Raw genomic sequence first — 12,449 nt, 5'->3', positions numbered from 1 at the left:
CACACAGAGAGGCCAGTACTCAGTTCTGGGATCTCTGGGGACAGGTCCAGGTGAGCAGGGGAAGTGGGGCTTTCCCCACTCACCCAGACTCAGTCTCACAATCTCTCTTATGTATCCCCATTTTTAGTATCTCTCCCTTATGTAGCGCTGATCTTTGCAAAGGATTAAAATCTCAGCCTTTTGTGGGCTAAGATCAAATTCAGTTGCTGCACAAGTCTGATACCTGAGCCAAAAATGCAATTAAAATGGCACCATGTAGAGGAGGGTGCACCCCTGTCAGCTTACGGACAGGACTCCTATGAGAGCCTCGTAGTTAACTTCCCACAGGAAGATCTTATGCTGACATTATAGAAATTAAAGACTCTTCCCTAGCTTGCTCCTGCAGCCATACGGCCAGGGGCAAGCAAAACATGGGAGCATCCAAACCCCAAGCCTCCAGGCTTGGGCCTGCATGTAGGATGACTGTCAAAGTAAATAGAAGTATCTAAAGCCCCAAGCTGGGGTGGAGGATACTTGCTGGTAGCAGAGTCACATATGGTTTTTAATTACTGAAACTAATGAGCTCTGCCATTTATAAACTAAGATCTTCAAAAGAATACCATCTCAACCTTGCTTTCCATTTGTCATACTTAAGGCCTGATCCTGCAAACACTTAATCATGCACACAGTCCCAGAGAAATTGATGGGCTACCTGCAAGGACAAGTCATGTAGCCTATGCTCTGAAGAGATTTGGCATTTTTACGCTGATTTGTCAATGTACAAGGCAGGGACGCACAACTGCTCCCCTACAGAGAGAGTGCTACCGAAAACAGCAGGGCTCCCTATTTTGCAGATCTGTCTACATATTACAATGCAGCACTGAAGCCTAAAATTGTAGAAACCTCAATTTTATAAACCTCAGTAGAGTGACCATGCTGTCAATATGTCTCAAAAGTATATCACTGAGCCATTGGAAATGCAAAGTAGCAGGAGAAATGTAAACTCAACTCACCACAGAGTTGAGATCATTATCAGATGACAGAATTACATTAATCTTTTTTCAGTTTGCAACAGTTCCAATTTTGTATGTGGGATTTCTAGCTCAATTTTTATACTTACTAGAGATTTAGCCTAAGCTTTAATTAAAACTGTCTTTTCTCTTCACCTGCAATCTATAAGGAGGCTTATTATACTAAAAACAGTACCAACTTTGTAGCTGTCAAATGTTTACAGAGGGGTAAATTCTAATATAATAAAAGCCATAGTCTGTCTGCCCATAACGCTCTAAGCCAACTACGCACGCGCTGCCGAGAGGGCGGGCACCAATTGGATGAGCGGCCCAGGCTGCATAGGCCTAAGTTTGAACTGCTGCTGGGGAAGTTTGGCAGTGGGGAACACACCCCAGCCACCTGAGCAGCAGGGCTGCCCCCCAGAACAGTTGGCAGGGAGGGAGGGGAGGGCACAGGAGGGGAGGTAGGCGGACAAGGGCCAGGTAGACATGGAACTGCAGGGAGGGGGTTGGAGTGGGACCAGAAAGAAGGAGGAAGGGGGCAGGGGCCATAGGCAGAGGGAGGAAAAAACAATTTGGGGAGTCTAAGCATGCACAGCCCCCACCCAGCAGGAAAGTCTGCAGGGCAGAGGGGGGACTGCAGCTGGGAGCGGCAGGGATCTGGAGGGAGCGCAGCAAAGCAGAGCCGGTATCAGGGCCCGCTGCACCCAAGTGGCCGCCCCCCTCAGCTGCACTGGAAGGGACAGAGCCCCAGGACCCCTGCCCTGCCCTGCCCCGGGTCATCCCTGGGAAGAGTCCAGAGGTGCGGTGCCAGGTAGCCAAGGGCGGGGACGGGCACAGGGCAAGGGGGGCTACAGCTGGGGCTGAGCTTTGCCAGCTCCCTGCCTGCATGCCCTGCCCCCGCCTTTGACAGAGGTACAGTGCCATGTGCATCCTCACTGGGTGGCCCAGGCAGCAAGGCACATGGAGCCATGCCACTGTCAAAGCAGAAGCAGTGAGGCACGCAGGCAGATCCCAGAACGCCACTGCAGCTGCCCTTGCCCCCTGCACAGATTGGGAGCCATGTGTCAGCTGGAGGGGCCAGGGCTGAGAAAGGGGCCCACGAGACAGTGCCACCAATCTACCCACCCCCTACCAACTCAGGAGGCTAAACCCGGCTGGCAGTTCAAGCAGCAAACCCCAGCAAAGGCTCCACCTGCCCTTCCTGCAGACAGCCCCAGGGCTGCATCAGCCCAGCCCCAATCACACCACAAATTAATCCTAGGGAACACAAGTCCCCTAAGTCTCTGCAAAGTGAAGTTCTTTCATCTGACCTCTCATTTGACAAAGGTTAATTTGTCATGTGATCAGCCACTTTAAAAGTACACTGCTGCCATGCATGTATATCACCGCATGGCTGTAGAGTGCTTTCAGGGAGCCGATCATGCAACAAAAAAAACTTCTGTCTGCGCCCCTAAAAGCAGCTTCCCTCCTCTTGTGCGCCAACCACCTTTTAATTTATCTTTGCTCAAGAACCCTTTTCCTTTTGCCTAGTTTTCCATATCATTTCCCCATCAGCTATGTCTCTAATCATGCTCTTGCCTAATGAGCAACCAAATGAAGAGGTACGTATCCCATCTGACTTAACATGTGAACTCACCAAATAAGGGAACTGGCTTGACTACAATTTCAAGAAAGGAAGCACAACTCAGAACCATCAGTAAGCACCAGTATTATCATACCAAGTCCTTCCATCACATGCTATACTTGCAAGTGTTTTAAAGAATACCTTTTACCTTTGCAGTTAAATCCATCTTACTAAGATTTTCCTTACATTTTCTGCACTCACATTTCCTCAACTCCAATTGTTGTGTCCCTTCACACCTGATGAACCATAAACCATATTACTCAAGAGAAAAGTAGAACAGGCATAATTTAGCCTTACAGTAACTCAGTTCTGACAAAATACTTCTTAGTTTTCCATGCATTCCTCGGCCCTCACAAAGCAAACAGAATTGAATCATTTAAATTCCTGCTTTTGAGGCAATATCTCCTAGGGGTGTGCAAAATGGGCCATATTCACTTCGGATTCAGATTTAGCGCTAATCGCGGACAGTGATTCAATTAACCGGATCACTGTTCCGACTCAGTTCAGCCAATCCAAATCTGAAGATTCAATGCTGATTTGAAGAATCAGCGATTGAGCCATAGACACAGCTTTAAATGTTTTTTTTACATACCTTGAGGTACCAGACATGACTCGTGAACACTGTGATGGTGGGGCGGATAGAGCGTCCCACAGAAGCGCCGGGGGGCGCCACCGCGTGCTTGGCGGCGAACCCGGAAGTGGACTGGAAGTTCTTCCAGTCCACTACCGGGTCTGTCGCTGAGCATGCTGGGAGCCCATGCTCCCAGACCCAGGAGGCACCAGTCACCAAGTCAGAGCTGTGGGGAAGCCACTCAGCGGACCTGGAAGTTCTTTTGGGTCTGCTGCTGAATGTGCTGGGGACTCTCCCACGCACTTGCGGGACCCATCTGCCCCACCATCTCAGTATTCACGAGCCGTGTGGTACCTTGAGGCATGTCGAAAAAACATTTAAAGTGGTCTCTGTCTGAATCATCGACTCTTTCTGAATCAATTCGGAGGGTTCCGATTCGATTTGGAGAAATTAAAGGGTCTCCTGATTCAATTCGGATTTGTAGATTCAGCCACTGAATCAGGCCGAATCTCTGCCGAATCAAATCAAAGACCAAAGCTTCGCGCAGCCCCAATATCTTCACCACCTTTTACACACAGGTTACTACCCACGGGCATAGCACAGTTAGAATTATCAGAAGTTTGGTAAACTAGTAATTTTCTCATTCACCTCTGAGATCCCCCAGTGCCTTTACTGCCTCAGTTTTCCTTACTGAAATAAGCTCCAGGGGCCATTCTTCTGAAACGCAGTCAAATGCTAGCCCCTCTTGCTTTTAATCTAAATGGAGCTGAAAAACAGTTTCTCCTAAGTTAAGATGCCTTGGATGCTGTAAAACGTTATGCACGTGCTTGATTTCATTGTCTGAGGAGCTTCACTTAAGTCAGTGAGACTCATGGTTAAATCTGTGGAGAACGATGCCTAATTATCATAGACAAGAAAACAGATCTTTAGTGTTATTTAAGCATCAGGATTTTAGCTGACAATGCAATTTTTAAAGACATGATAGAAAAGAATAAAAAAAGGCTACAAGGATTAAATAATCTTTGCAGAACACATACAAAATACCATATTTACTCACAGCCAAGATAATATCCCCTCCCCCTAAATCAGCACACTCACTTTAGACTTGAGTACCAGCCTGGAGCTCTGGCTTTGGCACAGAGCTGAAGCTGGAGCTAAGCCACTGCCTGCAGCAGGCAGGGTGTCTCATATGGTGGGGGAGAGGGCTTGCAGCAGGGAAGATCACTGTGGGGGAGCACAAGGGAGATTGCACGGTAGGGTGCAAACAGAGGAGACTGTGCAGTGAGTGAATGGGAGATCTGTGGTGTGTAACTTGCAGGGAGCACAGGGGAGATGGCAGCCTGTTCCCCCACCCCCTCCCTCAGCTCCAGCTGCAACCCTGACCCAGTCAGGCCTGGACCTGCCGTGGCCAGTCTAGGCTGGGCTGGGACCAGGGCTACCACTGACTGCCCCAGAGCCAGAGTCGGCATCACTGTGGAAAGCAAGCAGCAGGGGGGAGTGGGGTGTGCAGTGGGGTGGGATGGAGGGCCAGGCACTGGGTAGGGCAGGCACAGGCAGGCAAGGGGTGATGGGGGTGGGGCAAGGAAGCAGCATGTGGGAGGGGGTTAGGCAGCAAGGAGTCAGAAACAAGGGGGGCAGAGGACCAGCCACAGGCATGGGAGGAGAAGGGCAGGGGGTAAGAAACAGTAGTCTGGCCCTTCACTCCTCAGTAGTGCTTTCTCCACCACATGAGGGGGAGAAAGGGGGGAAGTCATGATCATCCAATTTGAAACAGCCCTTCAACTAGATTCTGTATATGGAAAATTAAAACACTTAAAAATGTCCATGTATAGAATCCAATTATTGGGGGCGGGCTGCCTTACATGCAAAATTACCTTGGATTAGGGCAAACACAGTAATAACTGGTCCTTAATACAGACGCAGCCACTATACATTTGGACAGATCTGGCCCTACCCCTAGAAGCACAACAGCTCCGTGAAGGAGGTGGAGAGGAAGGATGACCGTTGGAGGACAAAACTTCCCCCACCAGGGCCCTGCCTCACATTCAGACAAAAGCAGGGTTGAAACCAGCTCCAGACTGGTCGCACACTTTGCAGCAGTGATGACAGCCCTTTTTACAGCCAGGGTCTATTTTTACAGCGCGAGGATGACTTCACACCAGGGGACGGTCTCCACATGTTGCGCACTGAACCACAGTCGATAGCACGATCTATGTAATGTGTAGTGGGGCCTAAGTGTGAGCACCCACACCACTGCCATTCACTCAACTCTGCTTTCCAGCCAAGACCCCAGAGCTGGACCTGGCCTCCTCTAAAAAAAGGAACCAGAGCCCTGACAACCGGTTGCTCGCGTCACTGGGTTCATTATTACATCATCAAGGGCTCGGGTGGACACAGAAGGGGGGAGGGAGGCACAACTTTGGGCGGGCTCCACGAGGCTGAGGCTGGGAGAGGAGCGGGGCGGGGCAGGCTCTCCCGAGTGGCGTCACGGAGGGTCTCCCACGTCAGCAGCCCGCTCGGCTCTACCTGCAGAGCTCGCCCCACCAGCTCACGAGACGCCCCAGCCAACACACATGCACCCCCGGGGCTCCTCCCCCTGCCCCGCGCGCAGTGGTACCTTCCTGTGGGGCATCTCCCCCTCCGAGGGCACCCGCCAGCTGCGTCACGTGGCACGACAGTCCGGGCGGAAGGGGGCGCGGGCAGGGAGCCCCCAATCAACCCATTCTCCCACCCCGGCCGGAGGCGGAGCCCACGCCCTTCCCCGCGCGCGTCGCCACGCCCACTCCATTCCAGCTTGGCGCCGCGGCAAGCGCGACTGCTGATTGGGCAGGCGAGCCGGACCGGGCGTGACGTCACAGAGAGGAGGTGTTTCCCTTCCCAGCTTCTTGCCCCGTGGCGGGGGCGGAGAAAGAACGAGCGGTGCTTCCCTACCACCTTGTGCGCATGCGCCAGAGGCTGCCCCCCAATCCAGTTTTAGGGGGAGGAGCGATGGGCGGAGTCTTCAGTAACTCATCACTCCGGCACTAGCGTCAGTTCAGATAGGTGCTGTAGTGATACCGGGCAGGAAGGCAAGATCAATGATCTTACAAAGCACGTCTTGCCTGTTGCTGACTGACTTGTCCCAAAGTGTGCTCTCATGTTTGTGCAGTCATTGGCCTTTCTGGTTTTCCAATCAATAAGAGTGTCCTATCATCAAATCCAGGTTTTGCAAAAATCTGGTTGGTTTAATAAAAGAGATCATCTCTACTACGAGTCCTGATTGCCTGCCATCAAAAGCAGGCAAGGTTCTTGTCAATCCATTGTCTTTTTTGTTCGACCAACTAAAATAGTTGGAAGGAAAAATGCTTCTTTGCCTATCATTGCAGTGAGCCACTTTGATACATGACAAAACACAGTATTTGAAGCTGTACCCTACAACAGCCAGAACTGCACCAGAGAAAAAATGTTTCTGTTTCAAATCACAGCCAAGGCCATCCTTCTGTAAGGCGACTTACAAATGGCAAAGAGGTCCTGTGTGGATCTGGAAGCCATGCTGGCTAGAGGAAGAAAGCAGGGCCTGAGAACGAGCCCAAGTGTTACAGTGCAGTCTCTCTCTCTCTGTAGAGATTCCCCAAAAGTATCTGAGTCTGGATTACCTTTCTACAAATCATCTCCCCACAAAGGCCTCAGGGGAGCCACAACTTCCCCTAGAATCCTTTGAATTTTCCTTTGAGACAAGATGACACGAGCCAATAACTTTTCTTGGTTTTACTTATTAAATTGTTTCTAAAAAATAAATATAAGTAGCCAACTGATCCACAGGGGCAGAATATACTAAATCAGTGGTTCTTAACTTTTTCTGTACCAGGAGCCCAACCCAATGTTTGTAAACATTGATGGCCAGCCCTGACCCAGTGCTCCTCATTCTACCAGCCTGCAGTGGAAAAGCCATAGTTTCCCACATTTTTGTCTTTTAAAGGAGAATCTATTTTTAAAGTTTGTTTGCAGCCCTTTCACATATTCTTGCAACCCACTTTTGGGTCATGAGTTATAACCCACAGTTTGAGAAATGCTGCACTAGACTATTAGACAGAATAGAAAAAATGAAACTGCATAGTGAATATTATATATATATGTGTATATATATATATAGATGTATATATAATATTTATATTTCAACTGTATTATCCTTAGAAGGGAAACAAAATATTTTAACTCCTATTATTAAAAAAACCTTAGGGGCATTTAAAGAACATTGCATTTAATTTTCTATGATACTCCTAAAATAGCAATGCTTTTCAATCTGTAAATGGAAAGGTTCCCATTCTGATACAAGTTAATTAGAAGAGAAGGAAGTTTAAGTTTTCAAAATTGTGAATTTATGAAATCTGAAAAGATTTGTTTATTTACGCATTGATTTTTAGGTATTAGGCATAATTTTTTTCAACACAGCTTCTAAATGTTTCCAAGGTATAAGAATTAGCTATTGGCATTTCCTAAACCTTTCCTAAATTAGTTAAATATAAATAATTTACATTTAAGTTGGTAATTGTGGATAATTTTACAACACAAAATTATTTAATAGTATATCTTTCATATAAAGTACCATAACATATTTCAAGTCCTTTGGAAACAGATGTTTTGGGGAGAGGGTGAATTTCCAACCTCCCACCAACTTCAATTGAAGAAAATTCAGAATTTGTCCTTCACTGACATTTTGATGTTTAAGCATATTTCATGCTGCAGATGACACTGAGGCAGATAATTCTCTCAGTCTAGATGCACACGAACATTCAATTCTGCAGTCATTGTGATATTCTAGAGATTATCAACTTTTCAAGGTTTCTGAGTGAGCAACATGGAAGGTTAGATTTTAAAATGTTGTCTCTGCAGAGATGGGAAAGGTTATGGCAGGGGTGGGCTTTTATTTTGGGCAGAGGGCCACTTACTGAGTTTCGGCAAGCCATCAAGGGCCACGTGACAGGCAGCCCAGGGCAGATTAATATTAATTTTCTAAATTTTTTAGGGGCTCCTCAGGCTGGATAGAATGACCTGGCGGGCCACATCCAGCCCCCGGGCTGCATTTTGCTCACCTCTTGGTTATGGAAATGGCAGCTATAACAAGAAGTGTGTCAGGTTTTAGGAAGGCAAAATGTACTAATCTTCATATATGTGCTGAAAGGTAATATTTTAATACTATTTAACTTCTGCTTGTTTTTAAATCATAAGTAGCATTTGAATATGTCTACAGGTAAATTGCATGTCTTCATATATTCATTTTGCTCTAGTAAAGTCATAGGGCAACTGTTAATGTAAGTACTGCTCTGTGTTTGGCCAGCAGAGGGGAGTTTTCTACAAAATAGAGCACTTCTCAATGCTACTGCCCTAGCATAATCTAAAAATCACTACAATTTCATCAAGCTCTACACACTGTTTTGTGGTGACTGATACTTTCACATAATTTCTTTTTTCTTTCTATCAGCGCTAAAAAGAAACAAAATACTACCTTTAAAGGTTATTATAGATAAGGTAACATTTGGGACCAGTTTTAGCCTAAATTATACAAACAACTAATCTTGTGGAGTTCAACGAGATACATTTTACAAAAATGAAGAGGTTTGAAGTTTAAGTTAAAACTTAATCTAAAAAATACTTCACTTTGTCTACTAATGGATAACATACAGAGTCAGAACCTCCAAAAGCAAAAACTGGTCTACCTCCATACTGAGGGGGGGAGGGGATTGAGCCTTCAACTACCTGATGGGAGATTCCAAAGAAGATTGAGCTAAACTGTTCTCAGTTGTGGCAGAAAACAGAACAAGGTGCAATGGTCTCAAGTCTCAGCAAGGGAAAAGTAGGCTAGATATCAGGAAAAACTAGGAGGTTAGTACAACACTAGAACAGTTTACCCAAATAGATTATGGAATCTCCAGCCTTGGAGGTTTTTAAGACCCATCTAGACAAGCCTTAGCTGGGATGATCTAGTTGGGAATGGTCCTGCTTTGAGCAAGGGGATGGACTAGATGACTTCCTGAGGTCTCTTCTAATCCTAATTTTCTATGATTCAATTATTCTATTATTTCAATTGGGTTACAGCAATTTACACAAGCCAAGAATCTCTGCTTTAATAATTTAGTTCATGCAACATATAGAAATTACAGCACAGAAGTGCACTTTAAGGGTATCAGTCTTAAATTTTAATGCCTTTCTTTAGTAAGTTTCAATTAGACATTTAATATTACTTTGGCATAATCATTTAGGTCCTTTTGATATTATCACACTTTTCAAATACTGTTCTTGAGCACCATTTAAGGTAATAACAGTGTTCAAGCAGAGAGGGAATATTGTGTTAAAAAGACTGATGGAACATGTTTTTTAACATCTGCCAGGTGTCCATAGCAAAGGGGATCATATCTGTTTAGAAGTGAAGTTCCAGTCTTAAACACAACTTACCAAAGTCATTTTTGAACACTCTGCTTGCTGATAGTGAATATCTCCTCCCAACACAACCATATCACCTGATTATTATAGCAGCAGTTTTTTCTGATGCAATGAAAGTTCTGATTCTGCATTAGGCAATCAGTGGGTTCAGAGGAGAAAAAATATAGAACAAGGAGATCCAGATTGGCAAACTAGGAGTTTAAACAGGACTTAAATACCCACAGTGCCTGCTCTCAGAGACTGAGGGCTTGGGAGTAGATGAGTCCAGAGCAATTCAAGCATTCATTTCCAGTCTGCAGAGTGCTTGTGGACTTGGGTCCATGGCATAATGTATTAAAACCCCACAGCATCTGTTAAACAAACCTGCTGCTGTATCAGTATCAACAACCAGAGGCAGGCTCAACCCAATAAGTAGGGCCCGGTTTAAATCTGGATTTCACATTTTTCATGAAAATGATTTTCATGAAAAATGCAGTTTGCGTTTGGGTTCCCCAGCAAGCAGCCATATCATGGCATTTTGATGCTCATAAAGTATGCAGATATGTCTAGAGTGTCTGCCATGCTCACAGAAGTGTCTGAATGTCTGGAGATATATAACTTTTAATTCCCAAGAAGTCCACATACACTCCCTTCCTTGACCTATATTATAAAAATAAGAAGGTTCATAGTGTATTTACAGAGTGCATTTACACGAGACACTGACTGCGCAGTAGCCAAAAAATACTGCACAGTAGGGTGTCACAGCAAGAATAGTACTAATACAGTACTGCAAAGTAGCGTCACTTAAAAGATGTTTGCCCATGCTACTGTGCAGTAACTCTGGTAACTGTGCATTTATTTAGTACTTGCTATTACAAGTACTAAATAAACGCATGTTAACAACTGCGCAGTAGCATCTTGTGTAGATGAGCCCAGAGTCTGTTGATTTGAAACTTGTAGCTGAAGGTACTTTCCAGTACCATGGCAAGGAAGTTTGGTGTCCGGGACAAAGCCCACAACGGCAGCCTGCCCTCACCCCCATGCACAGATCTCGGGGGCACATGCTCTCCCCTGCTTGCCCAGAAGTGCACACAGTGGTGGGAACTGCCTTCCCCTGTCCCCGCAGCCCCCCAGATGAGCCACTCATGGTTTCATCCCATGCTCTGCCGTCACCGGGCAGTGCCTGTTGGCACTCCTTTGCTTCAGTGCCCCAGGTGGTTGCCCCGCTCACCACACTACAACCCTGCTTGCTACGTCACTAGTGCTTTCCTTAATCATGAGATGTGTCATGCAGAAGGCAGGGTAGATTTTCACCTTATAGACTAACCAAAGAAGATTTCTATATCTCACAAGCTTTCATGAACTGAAATTCACTTCATCAGATGTTGATGAAGAATGGGAATAAAATATGTTAAATGACAATATCATATGTCTACTTCATAAAGCCAGGGCATGTCAGGGAGTGGCACTTTACAAAACAAAATCCCTACCATAAAAATGAGTTTGCGGCCTGATACTGCAAACATAACTAGCTATGCTGCCTGTTATCATAATTGGATTGTATTAAGAAGAAGATTGTTCATAGTAGAACCTATGTGCAGGATCAGCAAAATTCAGCAGTCTGAGACCTAGCAGCTAACAGAGTCCAGCCTTTTGTTTCGACCCAAAGTTGCATACTTGCAGAGCAGCCTGAACACAACAGAACTTCCTGGCCCAGGCAGACCTTTCCAGCACCAGTACTCCTGTGCTATATAAAACACCTTAACAAGAAAGAAGCATAATTCAACATCCTGCTTGCCATTGACACCTTTGAGATAAGTAAACTGCTCCAACTTTTACCCAAGCCCAATTTGCATAAAATCAACTTTTCCAGCCAGGAAAACTTATACTACCCTCCAGCTCTCTTGTGCAATATGATGTTTCATTTCTACCTGGGAGAAATTTTACAATCTTTGAATTCTCCTTTGCCTGGGGAAGGGCACATGAGCCCAAAAGCTTGTAAGTAAAGAATTTTTTTTCAGCTGTCTAGTTGATCTAATAAGAAACATCACCTCTACCACACTGACTGCTTTTGCTGTTTAGACCAACACAGCTACAACTTTTATCTCTGAAACAGGTGCAGGATCAGGCACTTTGAGAGCTGTGAATGTTTCATTGTAGTGGTGATGATTCAGGGAATATGCAAGAAGCACAAATTATTTGGTAGTATTTTGCTTTGGCCTACAACAAAAACAGAATCTATGCAAAGTCACTGTTCAGAATGGAAAATTCACATGAAGGGGGGAAAAAAAGCCCAGTCCAGACTTGAGGGAGGGCTCTGTGCTCAAAGACAGCTAGAATGGATTTGATAGCTCTTCCCATAAAATACATTACCAGTCTAATCTTGCTTCTTGCTTTCATGAATCCAGCTGCTTGGAGCTGGGAGGGAGAAAACCCTTGTAACTACTAATTCCTTATCAGCAGGGATCCTGGTTTTCTCTGATTTAAAAAAAAAATCCCCAATTTTCAGTTAAAAAAGTAACCCCAAATCCACATATTAATCATGGAAACATGTGAACCCCAAATTCCAAAAAGTAACCCCAAATCCACATTTTCCATGATTTAAATGAAAAACCACTAATATCTATCTATCCATCTATCTCGAGATAGTAGAATAATATCGATATCTATATCTAGATCTATCTGTAGATAGATAGATAGATATAGATGTTAGTGTGTTTCATTTTAATCATGGAAACATATGAACCCCAAATCCCAAAAAGTAACCCCAAATCCACGTTTTCCATGATTTAAATGAAACACCACTAATATCTATCTATCTATCTACAGATAGAATATCTATCTATCTAGATTAAAATCAAGC

The 12,449-nt window shown here is 45.2% G+C and overlaps 1 protein-coding gene across 2 annotated transcripts in view; it reads right to left on the bottom strand.

The window, feature by feature from the left end:
• Window positions 1-5,975, bottom strand: part of SPIDR (scaffold protein involved in DNA repair) — a 321,375-nt gene extending 315,400 nt beyond the window's left edge. For both annotated transcript variants that reach the window (XM_090039932.1, XM_090039933.1), the window contains exon 1: window positions 5,805-5,975. In XM_090039932.1, coding sequence (XP_089896058.1) covers window positions 5,805-5,819 — 15 coding nt within the window. In that variant the 5' untranslated portion in view covers window positions 5,820-5,975. The remainder of the gene's footprint in view (window positions 1-5,804) is intronic.
• Window positions 5,976-12,449: the final 6,474 nt, after the last annotated feature.

The sequence above is a fragment of the Crocodylus siamensis genome, chromosome 3 (assembly GCF_052110815.1).
Source record: "Crocodylus siamensis isolate JL-2025a chromosome 3, ASM5211081v1, whole genome shotgun sequence".
Lineage (NCBI taxonomy): Eukaryota > Metazoa > Chordata > Crocodylia > Crocodylidae > Crocodylus > Crocodylus siamensis.
This window is presented reverse-complemented; position numbering and strand designations above follow the sequence as displayed.